At 45.1% G+C, this 18,543-nt stretch overlaps 1 protein-coding gene across 4 annotated transcripts in view; it reads right to left on the bottom strand.

Annotated features, from left to right (window-relative positions):
• LOC111835854 (IQ motif and SEC7 domain-containing protein 3-like) overlaps positions 1 to 18,543 on the bottom strand; it is a 114,253-nt gene that overhangs the window by 51,565 nt on the left and 44,145 nt on the right. For 2 of the 4 annotated variants that reach the window (XM_023796566.2, XM_023796567.2), the window contains exon 3: positions 7,065 to 7,323. The exons of the other annotated variants lie outside the window; for them this stretch is intronic. In XM_023796566.2, the coding sequence (XP_023652334.2) occupies positions 7,065 to 7,323 (259 nt within the window). The remainder of the gene's footprint in view (positions 1 to 7,064; positions 7,324 to 18,543) is intronic. 4 annotated transcript variants of the gene reach the window in all.

The following is an 18,543-nucleotide window of genomic DNA, read 5'->3' as shown; positions in this document are numbered from 1 at the left end:
AGACTCTCAGAAGTGCAAGTCACTATCGCAGAAATGTACCGATCCCGCAACTGTGGAAGGCAAACCGGTGCTGCAAATACCCCAGCGGCCATGTCAGAGGCTGCAAATACCCCAGCGGCCATGTCAGAGGCTGCAAATACCCCAGCGGCCATGTCAGAGAATCTAATTATTCCTTAATTTCTCATTTGAAATCTGCAAATACCCCAGCGGCCATGTCAGAGGCTGCAAATACCCCAGTGGCCGTGTCAGAGGCTGCAAATACCCCAGCGGCCATGTCAGAGGCTGCAAATACCCCAGTGGCCGTGTCAGAGGCTGCAAATACCCCAGCGGCCATGTCAGAGGCTGCAAATACCCCAGCGGCCATGTCAGAGGCTGCAAATACCCCAGCGGCCGTGTCAGAGGCTGCAAATACCCCAGTGGCCATGTCAGAGGCTGCAAATACCCCAGCGGCCGTGTCAGAGGCTGCAAATACCCCAGCAGCCGTGTCAGAGGCTGCATCCAATATGGTGTATTTTGAAAATTAGGGAGAGATTTCTGAATAGTAGCAGGAGGCATCTTGCTTATGTATGCCCCCTCAAGGCAGAGCTATCACACTGCATCTCCCCAGCCCTGCCAACTGGAAAATGGAGGCTACAAGGAGAAAGAGATGGCTTCCTCTAATTACAGTCACCCCACTGCACCAGGCGCTGCAATTTCTCCTATTAACTGGCTGTCATTTCGACCGGCTACTGCCTCGGCCGGCGTTGATGGAGAGATCGCCCGTCGTCATGAACCCAGCCCAGGCTGCCTCGCAGTTGCAGATGGGTCCATCTCCTTCCGACAAAACCACCGTAAGTTCATAACCGAAATGGGGTTTCGACACACACCTCTTTCGGGCACAGAGGCCCTTCTGACGCATCCAGGAAGGGGATCTGTCCCCTGTCACAGGTGATATGCTGGAAGGCTTTAAAGATAACAGTCCACTCAGAGGAACATCTCTTCAGGGGGACACAGCAGCCACGTGGGGCCAGGAAAACAGCAGCCAAGCTAAAGGTCGTTGCCTGTCTGTGCGACAACCTGCCTTTGTTATTAGCTTATCCAGTTTCATTTTCCGTAGAGGCGCCTGATGTCTGTGGCGGCCACGGCCCACACTCCTGCTCTTCTCCAAAGGTTGCACCTGTCCTCCTTCCTCCTTGTGTTTCCACTGCGGTACATTCCCAGCAGTTCAGTAAATGTCATGTGCCCGAGTGAAATGAAGAGGCTTTGACATTATGGGATGACTGAGTACAAATGATGAAGAGCCTTTTTAATACAAATAAAAAAATCAAACCTACTGTTTACATCCTTTCTGTGCCTTTGCCTTAGTATTAAAGTTGTTAGACATACACGGCCTGAATGTACGTGGGTACAAAGCAGTTGTTCTACAGTATGTTACAACTATTTATTATGGAAAGAGTGATCGGAAGGGGTCTGGGGCATATCTCAGGTAGCATGAGGTATGGGTACAGCCTGGACGGAATGCCAGTCCATCACACACACACACACACACACACACACACACACACATACACACACACACACACACACACACACTGAGGTTTGTTATTATATTTGTGGGGACTCTCCATTCATTTCTATGGGGAAGACTCTAATCTCCACATGAAGATCTTAACCCCTACCCAGCCCTAACCTTAACCATAAGTAACCAAACAAAATACAAGACTTATGGCATTTTTACTGTTTTGATTGCATTCACAGATCTTTGTGAGGACCCAAAAAATGGTTCCCACAACATCAAAATAACAGGTTTTTATCACATTGTGGGGAAAATTTGGTCCCCACAATGTAATATAAACATAATCCACACACACACACACAATCATACACTATGGGCAATTTACAGATGCAAATTAGCCTAAATGCATGTCTTTGAACCACCACAGGAAACCAGGATAACACAAGAACAAGAACATAAAGAGTACAGGCACACTAGTTTGAATGCATATTTATACACCCAAACACACATGCGCGTATCGAGAAATGTTCTTGTATCTGTACACACAGTTAAACCAATTTACAGACTTCCCCAGTAACAGCAGGGGTTTTCATTTCACATTCACAAGGGCAATCCTAATTACCATATACTTAAAAATAAATGCCAAGTGTTTCCAAATAAGAAGGGTTGAGAAATAATCATATATTTATGGATAATCTCAGTCTTAAAATGATTTATTAATTCCTGCCAGTGTATTTGAGAAAACCCTTAACTCATCTAAGTGTGATTAATTTATAATGCGGTCTATTAGATTAAATATGAATGTAAATACCGATATACTTGCATAATAAAAAAAACACACAGAGCCAATCAATCCAAGATACAATAAACAAGTGCTGGCAGTACATTACGCAAGCATGACAATTAATAGGCAAGGCTGTTTGCTGATTGGCCCTAAAGTGCAGCTCGACCTGGAGCACCAATAGAAACACACTCAACACACAAAACAAACAGGCCACAGCCAGCGATGAGTAACAGTTGAGCGTGAAGTCGTCATTCCATCGGGAGTATAAATGTCATATGTATTAAGGAGAATCAATGAACTGATAATTGTGGTATGGCTTATGTACAATTGAAGCACGACTGATCAAGAACAAACATACAGATTGTGTTTAATAAAATTTTTGTTTCAATTCAGCTGACTTCAAATGAAATACTAAAACATCTGGAGCCACGAGAGAATGGCAGACATCTGAATGTTAGAAAACAAGAACTTTTGAAGACAAGTTTGTTCCAGAGCAACTGTTTCTCTTTACTTTTGTCTGTTTTCGACTGAGACAGTTGATTTACTGATTGGTTTAATGTACAGTCCCCTGATCCATTTGTACTTATATACAGCTGGGAGGCAATGAGTGGTAAGGTTACCTGGTAACCTTTCTGTAGCACCCACGTACAGGATCTTCACCTTAACTTTCACAGGATTACATCCAGCTGCATAACATGTTACAAAAAGCAACATTTAAATGTAATGCAAATGACGTTAGGAAATAACCTTGATTAAACATCAAAGTATCAGGAGACTGAAAAACGAGAAACCCATAAATCATGATGGGTGTTTGAGGGTAAACACTCTACACTTGCCAGATGGGTCACTGTCGCTGCTGGTCCTAGCAGACAGAAGGTGGACAGGGACTGACAAATGTACCAGAACTCTTGCCTGGAGCTTTTTCTAGGGTCTAGATCAGGAGTGCCCAACTCCAGTCCTGGAGGGCCGGAGCCCTGTGTAGCTTAGTTCTTTCCCTGTTCCACCATAAATGATTCAGCTCAAGAGCTGTGTGGTAATTAGCACAAGGAGTTGAATCAGGTGTGTTAAATGAGGGGAAGCACAAAAATGTGCAGGGTTCTGGCCCCCCAGGACTGTAGTTGGGCACCCCTGGTCTAGATAATAGTACAGAACTATACAGCTTAAAGACTGAGAAATCAAAAGACACACGTGCAATGTATTAAATTCATGCAAGGCGTATACATTATTCTTATTTCTAAGTACCCATGGGAGAATTTCTTTTCCCAAATGCAGAATTTTTTTTTATCACTGAATCATATTCCATGTGACTCCCCTGGTATGAAAACAATCACCCAGGAAAAATAGCCACAATCATAATCTCCAATGTTTAGAGAGCAGTGCTCAAAGATCTCACAGCAGTATCCAGTGAGGAGGTCCTCACCATTAAGCTGCAAAGTGCTGATCAGTGGCGTTACATCCTACCTGTCATGTCCGTCTGACCTCCCTGTCTCCTCCCTCACGTGGCCCTGAAGAGCCACGCTTGTTGCTTGTTACCCCTCGTTAGTCTTTGCATTTTAGTACCTGTTTGTCTCATCAAGTCTAGATTTCGAATCCGCAGAGAAAGGAAGAATATGATCTGTTCATTTTTAGGTGCTCAGAGCCATTGAATTTGTCCACTTTTCTGGCAATCTGCAACTCACTCATTTCCGGAAGTTTATACAGGTAGATGCAAAAAATTCTGTTGTTAGTAATTGTTAGTGTGGACTGAATCAATGCTGTTACCATACAGCATCTCTACGCTCCTGCTACAGGCCGTGATATTTCAATCCATACAATTACATTTGTTTATTTAGCAGGCATACAGTACAAGCGAGGCACACATATGAAGCACATAGCCTGTAGCTGTGAAGGAGTCAACTAGCTTATGACTCACAAAAGTGGAAATTTGCAGTGCATTGTGGGTTAATGTCACACATTTCACAGGTCACGTGTATGTGTACAAAGGGTTAGGTTATATTATGGTACTTTAAATCTAGCAAAAAACATCTCAGAGATAAATACTATTTGATTAATAAACTCTGAAGTGATGCTGTTTAAGCAGGGACTGTGGTGCTTGAAAAAGCAATTACAGAGAAAGGAATGGAAATCCTGGCAGACAGAAATGGCCTCCCGATGACTTCAGCTGGATTTTGACTGGCTACCAGCTAGCACAGAAACACAGAGCAGAAATGGCCAGAAATGTGTTGGCAAGTATCCCATCACGTCAATCACTTTCCCCGCATGTTAAATGTGGACATTAAAGCCTGTGTCACCATTCATTGGACTCCCACAGTAATTCAGTTTTCCCCACAAAAAGGAATCAATGAATTAATTCTCACTAGGAAAACTGAATAAATACTGTAGATTCATTTTGGATTACAAATGCCCAGTGTATCTGAATCTTAGAGAAAAATTACATTGGAACTAAATGTGAATGACACTACAGCTGACCCTTCCACATCGCAGGGGTTAGGGGTGCAGCCCCCCACCACCTTGAAAAACCATGTAAAATGTTTTGGTCCCCTTGGCAAATGAAGTGAAGTGTTTCAGATTTTAGTACAGTTTAGGGCGCTAAAATAGCACAAAAAGATACGAGAAGCAAGAAACACAAAGATCACTGCAAGACCACTGCGAGATATCATGTGAGAGGGTGACGTAAACATGCTTGGCGTTCTCCAAACCAGCACTGTACATATATTTTATGTATTTAAGATTTAATAAAGTTTTTGTGTCTTCTGCGACTTTTGCAAGACTCCCAAAACACTCCCGTTTCATTTCTTACGCCGGCCCCACAATATATCAAAACTATAATGGGGAAATTTGCAACTGAGAAGGGTCAACTGTATACCTATCAAACAACTGTAGAGCTGCATACTGTATGTGATGCAGCAAAAGCACTGCAGAAAACCTATGAGTCTTGATAAAAAGCCTATTGTTGCCTTTGGTGCAGAGTACCAAGGTTTGAGTCTCACCATGGATTGCCTCCTAGCCAAAGCACTACAGCACTATGCATTTGTACTTCGACAAAACCTCTAGCAGCAAATTCAGTTCATGACAAAGCCAGTAAGTCAGACAAGCATTTACTCGTTTCAACAGATGTCTATGTCATACCAGACAGAAAGTCGATTCGATGGATCTTTGATGGAAGTTCACATGGTTAAAAACCGTACAAGTAAAAAATATGTTTCTGTTTTCCTACTCCTTGGGTAATTCTGAAAAATAACAGATTCCCATCATGCACCGGTATCAAGGTTGTCATAAAATGAGTCGTCCACTCTATAAATTTGTTACAGAAAATGATAAAATATCTCCTTGAAACAAAGCACAAAAGCAGTACGATCAATGTCATACCAGATAGGAAAAACCCATATTCCATTTCTCCTCTCAGCTTCAACTTACTGAGACTCAGACCAAACCCATTTAATCAATCCACTCAGCCTACTGGACATTTGTAAGCAAGCTGTTGATTCTACTCTACATCATATCAGTCAGGTTATAGGCCCAGCAGTAAAATGGTTAGGGTGCCTGGTCAGTGAATATGTATCCCTCATGCATATAGAAAGTGCATGCCACCTCGTAGGTAGTGAGGAACCTCATATGAGGTCTTTTGAAGGCATTCGCCCTAACCTCAGATACACATGGATGCACGGGATGGGATCAGATGAGGAGCAGTAAGACTTTTTGACAGTAAACCCACTGTCTAGACAGTGTTTACACTATATAGTTACTGATCATTAAAGGTCATCTGTCTCGGTCTGATTCCCGCATATTTTTCACTTTTGAACAGTTGAACAATCATTAACCAGGCAGCAGTGTCTGTTACAATTTGCCACGTTTTCCAACCACATCCGAAAAAAAAAATCCACCAAAATATCTCTCTTAATCAGGTGCATAGGTCATAGTTTTTACACTTCATACACTCAGAAAATAATTTCCCATTCAAAAACAGGACAGGAGCTGCAATGAGAAACGCAACAAAAACATCATACTCAGTTTCAAGGCACAAGACCACATTCTTAGACCTGAAATGCAAAGGTCGTGACATACTGAATTATCTTGAGCTTTGACACCCACAGCAGAAGGCCCTCAGGTTAATTCTGGCTTTCAAAACTGTGAAATTAAAATACACAAACGAAGGAATCCTCAGCCTGAGCTAAGCACGAATACCCAGTGTGAGACAGCAAAGTCAAAACTACTGAGGTGAAATAATGGAATGGTGATATTAGCAGTTGCTGTTGCCATGGCAATGAACCATCTTTCAGCCTTATTTGAGCCAGCTGAGCAAAGCAGCATATTTGAGGTGATTTCTAAGCCTCTAAGCATTGTGTGTAAGGTTCTATAAAAAAGGAGAGGATGACAAACAGCTTGATCTCGTCTTCAAATCAAAGTGCGCCTCTCCCTGAGTCCCCAAAGCGTGGAGCCAACCTAAAAGTAGTACACAACTCAAAGCTACTAAGCATGAGGGAGACACTTGGAAATTTACTATGAGACGCTACCGGTTTTCGAGGGTACTGACAGATTGGCGTGCGAGAACGGGTTTCTGAGAACGTCGAAAAATGGACCACAGGGAAGCAGCGGCCAGAAACCATGATCGATGCCCAGGCTCATCGGGCCTGGAGCTCAGGACCTCTGCAGGCCTCTCTCAGGGTCGTCTGGGGATGAGGACCAGCATCGCTCATGTCTGACCATGTCTGATCAGAACCACAAGGGCGCCAGGCGCCGCTCGGGTGAGAGCAGGACTGCGTGCGCCTCCACCGGTGCCCCTACCTGCTTGTTTTTGAGGTCGAGCGAGAGCTCGTAGTCAGAAGCGGAGGAGTGTGAGCAGGCGCCGGCCCCTTTGCTCCGCTGCACTCTCATGGGAGAGGCGGTGTGGTGCAGGCTGGCTTTCTGCCCCGCGCCCCCCCGGGCCCCCGTGCCCTCCTCCTCCTCCGCTCCGCCGGGCGTGGTACCCGTGCCATCCTGCGCCTCCCCCTTGCCCTCGTGCTGCCCTGCCTCCCCCGGGGCAGAGCTCGGCGGGTGGGAGTCGCTGTGGAAAGGAGAAAACTCAGTGTGAGGCTGCATCCTCCAACCACCGTTCCCTCCTTGCCCTCTGCCGCTAGTGGGTGGGGCTGGCTGTGTTGTGTGTGGGGGGTGGGGGGGTGGAGGAGGAGGGGCGGTGCCTTCCAGCCGTGCTCTAGTGCATCTGCAAACACGACATGGCATTCATTTTCAGAGTGCACAGACTGTAGCAACATCAGACAGAGTATGTGACAGGAGACGTCTGACACTCAACCGTGACACACAAGAACGGGGACACAATCATGCATTTGCGGCCTGTCGACATCGACAAGCGAAGCGGACATTCGGCCATCAGGGTGATCTGTGACATCACCGATGCCGTGATGTCAGATGAAGACCAAGCCTCCTAGACGTCACACTGAAATGAATGTGTGATTGCACAACTGTGAACTGCAAGTCCTTTCACGAAGGACTCCTTCACAGACTAATGGTGGCCAACTGCAGCTGGGTGAGTACATTAATCCTGCCAAAACTCATCTATTATGGAATCTATTCAACTCCAAATACTGTACTATCCATAGCTGTAAATCAATCAGAAAAACAAATTCAGTAACATTTTCGAAAATCCACATTGCTATTAAAAGCCTACCCAATCCTTCACTCTATAAACAATAAATATTACTAACAGGCAAATTATATCTATTTTGGTTTTATTTACTATTTATTAGTAACTGATAGCATTAGAATGCTGGACATAATTCAGCTGGCAATGTCTCCTGAGCCACCTCCAGGAACCTACTCCAAGAACTGGTCAGGAACCTAGAACACGCGTTAAACACACAGCTCCAATGCTAGTATATAGACGTCCGCTACCCATTCAGGCCTACTGCTTGTCAGGAGTGTTTCTGCGTATCTCAGGCAGTAGTTCATGCACAGGATGGCGTGAAACGTTATGGTCCATCGCATCTCAGACTTGCATCTGGTATGTACAGATCTTGTACTACTCCATATTGAACAAGAGCATCCTTCTGATCTGTGCTTCCCTGATTCAGCTGCCAGGCTCATCATCAGGTCAATGAGAGGCCTGGTCATTCTTCATGAGGTTCTCCCTTTGGCACATTTGTCTTTTTTCAGGTTCGATGACTGGCTCCCTAGTGGATCCAGAAGCCGGCTTCTTCCCTGCCCAACGCAGCGGATCCCAGGGGCTGCCGCAACGCCACACAAAGGTAACGTTATCTCCTCCTAGCCTCGTTCTGACAGCTCTAGTGAATGACATCTTGGGACATAATTAGACAGATGACTTGGAAGGAGGCGGCGATGACTGTGGTGATGTGAGATTGCAGAGATCCAGAAACTCGAAGGGAAGCAATGCCTGAATAAATAGCCTAATCAACTGAAAATTTAATTAGGTCAATCTTATCTTATGAAATTACTTTCCCTTGCAAAACAGCAAATATTACCAACAATGTTCCAAGTGCATTTTCAAGTATGCTTATATAAATGTGGATACTAGCTGAGATACTAGCTTAAGTTGTGGAATATAGTGTTAATTACTCCATAAAAAGCATTGAAATCAATTATTCCTTATCCTCTACTACAATATTTATATGATGCATCCAAAACGTACTCAGATTATGGTTGTTGATTATATCACTTGTTTTGACTCATTCAAGTTTCATCCAAGTCATATGCAACCTGTCATAAATCCAGTAGATATTTTCAGGAAGTTTTATCAGAATCAAGGCACTCCAGGATTGCTGCTGTATCTCACAGGAGGTCCAGGTACTACTTAAGCTCTAGATTCCTTGGGGAGTGGAAGAACACACTGCTGCATTGGCCATTTCCACTGGTGAGGAAAGGAGTTGGAAGTAACTCTTTGTTTTGAGGGTGGGACCTGAAGGAGTAGGAGGGGCTAATAGTATTCTTTTTTTCACGGCTCTCCTCCACAACATAAGTAGAGTTGTGGGAGAATGAGGAAACAGGAAGTTGGAAGCTGAGGCTGACCCACTACCCCCCCCCCCCACCCCAACAGTGTAGGTCTTCTTCCCCACCCGTAAATGCTTCCCGTTCAGTTGAAGAAAGCCTGTACGGATGATTTTACCGAAAGCCCAGCAGGGTGAATTTATGCCGCAGGATTGATTGTCTCTGTTCCCGAGGTACAGAAAATATTCAGTTGATTTTTGTTTAATGAGCTCCACTCTGTGAACACTGCTGACGCCTTGAAGGGATGAAATTGGGCTGGCTGCAAAAACAAGCTTCTGCTGCAGGATCCCTGAGTCAACTTCAGGCTGGAAAACCTTAGGGACAGTAGGCACGATACGAGCACACTTCCTGACGTAGAAAAAAATCTGCTCGTTGACAACGAATATTGTTAGCCGTGTTCATTCGAAACTCTTTGGCCATCGTAGTCCCAAGCGTGCTGAAAGAGCTCAACAAATGTATATGTTCTATTCAGTTTATTTTAATTGAGATCTAAAACTAATTTACAGAGGTTAATGAGACCTCCATTTTTAAAATGATAGTGATAGAACCTATGAATCGGTGACTAATTATACAGGTAATAACATTTCATACAACAAATTAAACTCCACAAGGCAACATTAAAGAGACCAAATAGAAGCTGTCCCAGGTGGCTAGAGGCAGTAGGACTTGAGACACCAAGTGCAAAATATGCATGTCAGGGCAGGTAAAGCCAGCCTTTGGCCCATAGTAACCCCATCGCAGCACAAGACGGTGAGGTACTGGGCAATGGTATGAAACATGACCGTCATAGTAGTGAAGAGGAGGTTGTTAACTTTAAACACCCTAAACAAAATTGCTGTCGTAATGTTAAGAAATACGATCACCCTTATTTTTGTAAATAAAAAAATACCCAGCAAGCAGAATCTGTAAGATTTTGATCTTGGAAAGTGGTCTTGTTCATCCATCCATCCATCCATCCATTTTTTGAAACCGCTTGTCCTATTCAGGGTAGCAGGGGATCCGGAGCCTATCCCAGAGGCTACTGCCACAAAGCAACAACCCAAGATTGGGCACCAACCCATCAGAGGGCACACTCACAGGGCACACTCACACTCCATTTACTCACCCAAGCACACCTATGGGCAATTTGGTAACAATCAGCCTCAGCATGTTTTTGGACTGTGGGGGGAAACTGGAGTATCTGGAGGAAACCCCACGATGACACAGGGTCAACATGCAAACTCCACACACATGGAGCCCTGTCAGAGACTTGAACCCAGATTATGTGGTCTTGTGTAAAAAGAAAAAAAGAGCTCAATGGTCTTCACACAGCAGTAAGAATTCAAGCTGTTCACACAGTCGGACGGACAACGGACAACGGAGAACACAAAAAAAGATCTGCATAGGCCACAAGGTCCTCGGGAACCCCCTGAGACTCCATGTTTTTGCTCCCTCCCAGGTCCCTGACAGACATTTTTTGCAGGAACATGGACTGTTTTGGGGGGGGGGGGCGGAGGGGGGCGTCCCCAAGGACCAGCCCACAAGTAGCGAGGTGAGCCTCTGCATGCGGAGAACACACAGAGACGCCAATATGCAGTAAGACGGCAGCGCAAATGCTGTGCATTGTCGGCGGAGGCTCTGCCAGCACAGTCAAAACACCTGCAGGAAGCATGGACATCCCAGACACACTGGCACAGATACTGCAGCTTCATTAGCACAGTCTCATTAGCATAATGATTCCATTCGCATGTTATTATTACCATGACGCCAGTTGGACACTGAGTGTGGACACGTCACTAAGAGCTAAAGGTGTGTTCTTCTCTTATGTTCCTCTTACGAGGGACAGTGGCTCCCTGCTGCTACCAGCCAGGCTTCTGCTCAACTCCCTAAGAGCTCCAGGCTAAGAACCCATCATTTTAGTGGGAGGCAGGAAGACGGCTAAATGTAAAAACCCAGCAGAGCTCCATGACCCTCCCCAGCCACTCACAGTCATCCCCAGCAACTGGACAGCAACCGCTGCCTGTTTGCTCACCTGCTGTCCCATATCAACACCCCGACTCACACAATCACACACAAGCCTTCTCTCCATCTGCAGAACACAGCGTTCCTCACCTACTCCTCCATCGCAAAACCTGACCTCATTGCTTCCCAGGGCGTTTCCATGGAGACCTGACAGACGGGCGGAGGGGCTACAAGGCAAAATGCATCACTACAGTGTAATTACAAGCCTGTGCTCCTGCTAAATGGCTCCCGCTCAGAGCTTTTGTCTGAAGTTCCATCTATTACTCCTCTACTAAAGGGTTGCGTAATAGATTACTCGGCATCATCAATGTATTGGTATACATCCACTCAAAACATGACAATCAGATTCCTTATCATTCTCATTTATATTACCCCAGTCTGTCTCTAAAACCACTAACAGGACCAATTTGTTAAACCACTAACAGCTGACCACATTTGTTGACCTCAGTCGACACCCTCTTACCTTGAACCCACTGCATCACAACAAGTCAGTTTTAACCAGACCTTGAGCAACATTCCATCTTTCAGTTGGCATCACCTTGTCAGTATAAAGTACCTAGCATCCATTCTTTTCCCCCCTACTTTGCCCCTACTTCTTCACCAATTGACCAATTGATGAATTGACCCTAGTCAATTCATCAATCCACTTTTTGGACTGAGTAGATCACATGCTTTAAAGTGATTGGCAGAAGCTGGTGGCGTCAACCAACAGGACAGAAAAAGTGAGCAAACATGATTCTCCAGATAAAGCGTTAGATCAACACTTAGGGACATCTCTGCCTAACACTAACTTAATCAAAAACAAATTATACAAGGGCATAAGTTCACCCACTGCTGGATGAAGTCATGAAGTCATTCATTAGTTTGATCCCATAAAGCCAAACTTAAAACGAAGAAAGTAATTAAACCATAATCCCAGAGCTAATTAACGGCACTGATTGATAATGAGATGTAAGTTTAGCAGCACTGCAGTTGACAGCATTGCGCTAAAGTAAGTTAGAAATACAAATGCCAGGGCAACATTGCACCAGAGCACTAGCAGTTTGTAGCATGCTGCCTGTAATATTTGTTTCATTGCACCTGTGTTCTGTATTACTCTGTATATATTGCATCTTCCTTGTGGTAAATCTCCACCCTGTGTGTAAATTATTCAAGGGCCCGCATCCTCATTGTAATTGCCGGTGTCAGTGCTTTCCTGGGAGTCATCACCTTGCAACAGACAGATAATCAAACCAGGCCACATCTTCTCCGAAAGTCGCATCGGGTAAGAGAAGGAGAGCGCAATAAAAAACCTGCTTGTCCTCTGCAGGCAGAAACGGCAGCAATCCTTTCGCATGTGGGAGTCGAGCCAAATGGCATGTCACATGCTGTTGAGCTGAGCAGGTTTGCGGGCCCTGCGGATTTACTGCTCTGCTCTCGTCCATCGCTCTCACTCATACGTAAAGCGTGAAGTGCTATAGTCTTTCCTGCGAGATAAAGAAGTGGTCGGCCAATCACAATGTCCCCCTCAACATGTATCCATAGTGACAGAGCAGTAGTAAAAATGGGTACAATGCAGTGTTCCGGGTAAATATCATCATTCAGGCCAATACCATATTTGGCATTTTTCTTTCGGCAGTTCCCACACATACCCTGTGTCCCGCAGTGCTTAACAACAATATTATGTATAAAAACCTCTTCTGCTTGCACCCCCCCCCCACCCCACACCCCCACACTCACCTACTAACTTCCTTGCAGCCAGATGGGAAGGGATCGCTTTTTAATGATCTCCTGCTCTAGCCTGATTATGTGAAACATTCAAGACTCCTGGCCTCCTGACTCCACGGGTCCCCAACAAAATAATGATTATTAATGAACGAGCATTAAAATTCATATCTCTGTCAAGTTTTTTGGAAAGGTGAGGTGGGGAGGGTAGGTGAGTTCCCGCCGGTGCCGGGGGGGGGGGGGCTTCCCAGTATAGCTTCTCCCAATTCAGCAGTGCCGTTCCTCTGCACCCCGATCGCGTTGGGTGTTGTTGAACTGTATGTAATGCATCCCTTGTACTGGAGACACACCTGCTTTGTTCCCCCCCCCCCCAAATTAGCACACTGTGGTTACAGGACACTACCATTGCCCACCCTGCTGAGATGGGGCCTTTATTTTAAACGTACTTACTCTCTTCTCCTTGGCTATTGACTTGCAGAGCAGTTGCACAACTGCCCACCAAGCCCTGCCCCCCCACGTGCACATACATTCAGGATCGGGAGTCAGACTGAACTGACGCATAACATCTTGCTGAGTCATGGCCCTTCTGCTGCTGGAGAACGCTCTCAAAGAGAGGGACTGACCATCTCCTCAGCTCAGACCTCCGGGGCTGATCTGCATCCTTGCTTACTCTCACTTGAGGCACTTTGTGTAGCACAGCTCACTTTTACACAGCGCCGGGATCCTCTGAATTTAGCAGAATTTACTCCCGACCCAACTGCTAAGTCCATGAAGAAATCATTGATCCATTCATCAAGTAAAACACAGGCAGACAAGTGGAAACTTGTTCCTGATTGATTCTGCACAAATAAGCATTTCTTTTTGCCAGCGTGGTGCTGGTGTAATGTATGGAATGGATCACAATGCCTTGCCGTTCAGCCAGTTATCTGTTTAAAATTCATCTCGGAGCTTGAGGACGGAATGACTTTGTGCGTGTAGTTCAAAGTATAAAAAACAGCAAAGCACAGACCGCTGCATGGCTGGTAAATGCTGTCATTTGGCAACGTGTTGTGTGGAATTTCACCACTGCCATAAGCACTGCTGTCTCCCATTGTCCGGTGCAAGGGAGCGTGAGGGCACACACCAGATATTACGACTATGTCACCCCCCTTGTCCCCTCCAATAGTTCTGTTCAACTTTGCAGACAATGCCTGTGCTTTCTCGTTGCTTTGTGAGTCCAAGCTATTTAAATATGTGGTACATTTAAGGCTCTGCAGTCACACCTAATTTTGTAGGGTCTGAGCTTCAGGTTCAGGTCCACAACTCAAGCGAGGTAATTAAAAGTGACCAGAAAAAAAGCAAGACAAAAGGAAGGCATTCCGTGCTCTCTGCATCTTGGCTACATTCCACAGAACTTAAAGTCATGCAGAACTTGCCGACTGATAGCTCATTAAGTCATAAGATAAATGCCCCAGAAGAGTAAGGGCAGCAGGTTGGCACATGTCCCAGGGCAGGTTCACAGGGGAATAACAGTCTACGTCAACGACAGGGCAGGTTCACAGGGGAATAACAGTCTACGTCAACGACAGCAGAAGTATCACTCTTTTGCCAGACATAGTAGGAGGACACTGTGTTCAGGTTGCACCTGCCAAGGACGCGATGGAATGAATGGAAAAGAGGAGTGGATGCAACTGAGGAAAGCATCACTCTTTTCAAATCCATTTATCATTATTTATCCTATGGCATTAGTCTATCCATCCCACTGCCAATTTCCTTTGGAAGGACAAGGAGCGTTAGACTTAAATAAATAGTCTCAGTCCCTCACTGGTGTGACGACGGTGCTCAACAGACTGGCCATCCAGGCGCCCTGCTGAGGGCACTTAATCAGGTTTCCGAACTAAGTGTTAACAGATGGACCGTATTGAGTGTGACACCGGGCTGGCTATGCCGTGGGAGCAGAGCTAAAGTCAACCACTTCTCCAAGGCTAGCCGTGGGCTTCGATCACAGATGGGTTATTGGCCATCCCTCAGGAACCCAGGTGCCCAAACAGCAGCAGCATTAGTGCACTTCTGTTCAACAAAAGCATCACAACTGGCCTACCATTCCTCGCAAATTTGTGTCCACCTCCCCGCCCCAACTAGCCATTATCATTTGACAGTGTCTGTTTGGTTTTCTTCACTGCCTATACAAGAATGTTTTGTTCAGCTTGATTAGCCACAATGCCTAAATAAGCTCAGATAATCTGATTTTTGGTACAACTGCAGCTTCAGTGAAAACAATAGCAAATTTTGATTCCAAGAAACTCTGGGAACCCAAAAACATTCCTCGGTGAGGACTACACAAGTGGAGAGTAACAACCGATTCCTCAAGGTCAACCTAGAAACCACACGCGAGGAATGTTAACAGGATGTGGCTGGTGGCTACTAATGGCTCCAACCAGGGGGCAGAATAATCTTCCCTGGTACAAGTTAAAGCCCACGTTGGAGAGAAGGTCAGAGGTAAAACCCAAGGTAAGCAGGTTGGCTATGCATTAGTGCCCCCCCCCCCCCAATTATACAACCCAGAGGACACCCACCTCTTTGACCTCATGCCAACATCAAAGGAACTGTTCCCAGCCACCTGCAGGAAGAACACCCCACCCCCCCATTGGCAACCACAGGTCCTTCGCTACACCTTTCCAATCTCTTTACCCCCCATGCCCTAAATAAAGCCCATCCCTCCCAGGGTGTGTGCCTGCACCCACAGCTCTTGTGCCTCTTTGCCCACTGCACTCCATACAGCAGTTTTAATTCCTTTCCTGGGCCTCTGAGAGTTTCTCTTTGAGTTTCTTGAAAGGTATTCTTTACGAATTTTGGCCCTAGGAAGAAATGATCTTTTCTGCTTCCAGAACGTTCAGCAAGAGTTCATTTAAAAAAAAAAAAAAACCCACACACAATTTGGCCTCCGAGTATGAGGGAAAAATAATTATACTGAGATAGTCGGGCACCAACTCTGGAAAACAACCAGTTTACCTAATCAGCTCGATCTGTCTCACTTATGCCATAGCTAAATGGAGGGTTCCAGCAAAGGCATTTATGCAGATCCAGATGAATCACAATAAAAGGCCGTCTTGCAATAATGTGATGGACAAAAGTCAGAAACTCTACACATAAACAAAGAAAAGCAAATTAGGAACTGCCATCCTGATCAGTGGCATCCAAAGCAACGGAAGAAAATATAATTAAGTTATTCCATTCAACATTAAATTACAGAGTTGTGCTACTGGGGATATTTTTAATTACTGCAGGCACATTGATTGGCTGATTACTATTATGCCTCAAAGCGACAATTAGTAAACTTTCTTCAACCTAATAAATAACCAGAGAAATGCATCTTATATCATGCTCGATACAATCCTGTCTAAGACTTTTTCCAGCAAGCTTTTCACTTATCAACTACTGGGGATTTAATTTGACAAACAGTGCAATAACAATGTCAACATCAACATCAAAATGTTATAAATGGTTTAAGCAGCCTGGACTCCTAGGAAGCTGAATCTTTTCATGACTCTTAAGGGGTTGAGAGGTGAGGGTGGGACCTTGGCTTATGGAATAGAATATGCGAGTGTGGCGCTATAAAAACCATGGGAGTAGATGCTTGCGGCCAGTGTTGTGGAAGGTGGGGGGGAGGGGGGGGGGGTTGGCAGCTGCTGGTGACACATTTCTGCTACTATCACCCCTAACCCCAAATTACTCAACTAGCAGACACCAGTTTGTTTGGAGTCCACCACCAAGCCCCGTCTGATTGGCTGTTTGCTGAGTAAGGGCTGATTCACTTCATCATGCTAGAGTGGCGCTGAGTGGACTGAGACAAAAAGCAGACTGGGAAAATGAACATCAAGTCATTCTCAAGTCCCTGTCACCTTGCTCTATTCCCCCCCAGGCTTTCACCCCATTCATCTATCTATTTGTCCTCAAAGGAAAACCAAACGAGTGAACAACTGGGGATACCAAAGCCTGACCTTCTGCTCGCATGCTGGTGCTCTGGCCAGCAGACCAGGTTCGGTACAGAGAATGTAAGTGCATTTCTATACATGCAGTTATCCTAGGGGACTCATTATTATATCACAATAACATAGACAGCAGAATGAGAGAGAGAATGGCTGAGACAGAATAAATGACTCCTTATATTTGATTTGCTGAGACTCCCTGCATATGTGCTCTCTGAGGTGGTACCATAACCATGCACTACTGCATTGCTGCTCTGCTGCTTCACTCGATCACAATTACAACTTGCTGCTGAACCGCATTCCGGTCTAGACCTTCAAAGGGAGCGACCCCCTGAAAGCATAGCAAAGTCTGCAGGACATGTGGTTCCGTGAGATGACTCCCTTTGCACAGTTCCAGAGGGAGGATGCTGAACAGATCATACTTTGTTTCATTATGATAGAAATATTTATGACTAACAACAAATATGATTATGAATACAAAAGCCATGACTAAAATCAATGCAAAATGAAGCTGCATTATTATTCCCATGATTCTGTATACAGTGTAACTTTTGTATTGTGCTTCATGTAAAATTATGTTTTATAATTATTTTATTTATTCTTTGAGCTGGCAAAACCTAATTTGTGCAATGCTTTGGAGATATAATGAAAAAGAGAATATAAAGAAAAACAAATTATAGGAAACGCAAAAAAGAGAGCAAGAGTTGGGAACGATGACAAAGAGAGATGGCATCACCACAAGACTCATTTCATGCCAATTTTATAATAATTTTCATAGGTAAACAAGCGTGCCATATCTATCCTGATTAAACCACGGAAGCGATGTTGGCTTCATTTCATCACATCAGGTCTATCTATTTCTCAAATCTTCTATGAACTGCACTGCCGTAGAAATTCAATTTACCTTTTGAGTTATTAATAGCCACCTCATTTGAAGTAATTCAATTATAATCGAATTTGTTTATAAATTTATCCATTTTTGTTAATAAAGGGTTAATGTAGTAGTATTCTCCTGTGCCAGGATAGAAAGAGCTACTATGGTCTTAAAATTGACAGCAGAGCAAAAATTTACTGGAGTTAGATGAGAAAAACTCTTTCATATGCTGCTGCTGTGCCGGCCAGAGTCTACCTGGAACTGTGAGCAGAGCCAGACCAGAACCACGGCTTCCCAGCCCGTCACCCATGGGACATGATGTTCTACCCAGCCCGTCACCCACGGGACATGATGTTCTTCCCATCTCGTTACCCATGGGACATGATGTTCTTCCCAGCCCGTTACACATGGGACACGATGTTCTTCCCAGCCCGTCACCCATGGGACATGATGATCTTCCCAGCCCGTCACCCAAGGGACATGATGTTCTTCCCAGCCCGTCACCCAAGGGACATGATATTCTTCCCAGCCCGTCACCCAAGGGACATGATGTTCTTCCCAGCCCGTCACCCAAGGGACATGATGTTCTTCCCAGCCCGTCACCCATGGGGCATGATGTTCTTCCCAGCCCGTCACCCAAGGGACATGATGTTCTTCCCAGCCCGTCACCCAAGGGACATGATGTTCTTCCCATCTCGTCACCCATGGGACATGATGA

This window comes from Paramormyrops kingsleyae, chromosome 1, assembly GCF_048594095.1.
Source record: "Paramormyrops kingsleyae isolate MSU_618 chromosome 1, PKINGS_0.4, whole genome shotgun sequence".
Taxonomy (NCBI): domain Eukaryota; kingdom Metazoa; phylum Chordata; class Actinopteri; order Osteoglossiformes; family Mormyridae; genus Paramormyrops; species Paramormyrops kingsleyae.
This window is presented reverse-complemented; position numbering and strand designations above follow the sequence as displayed.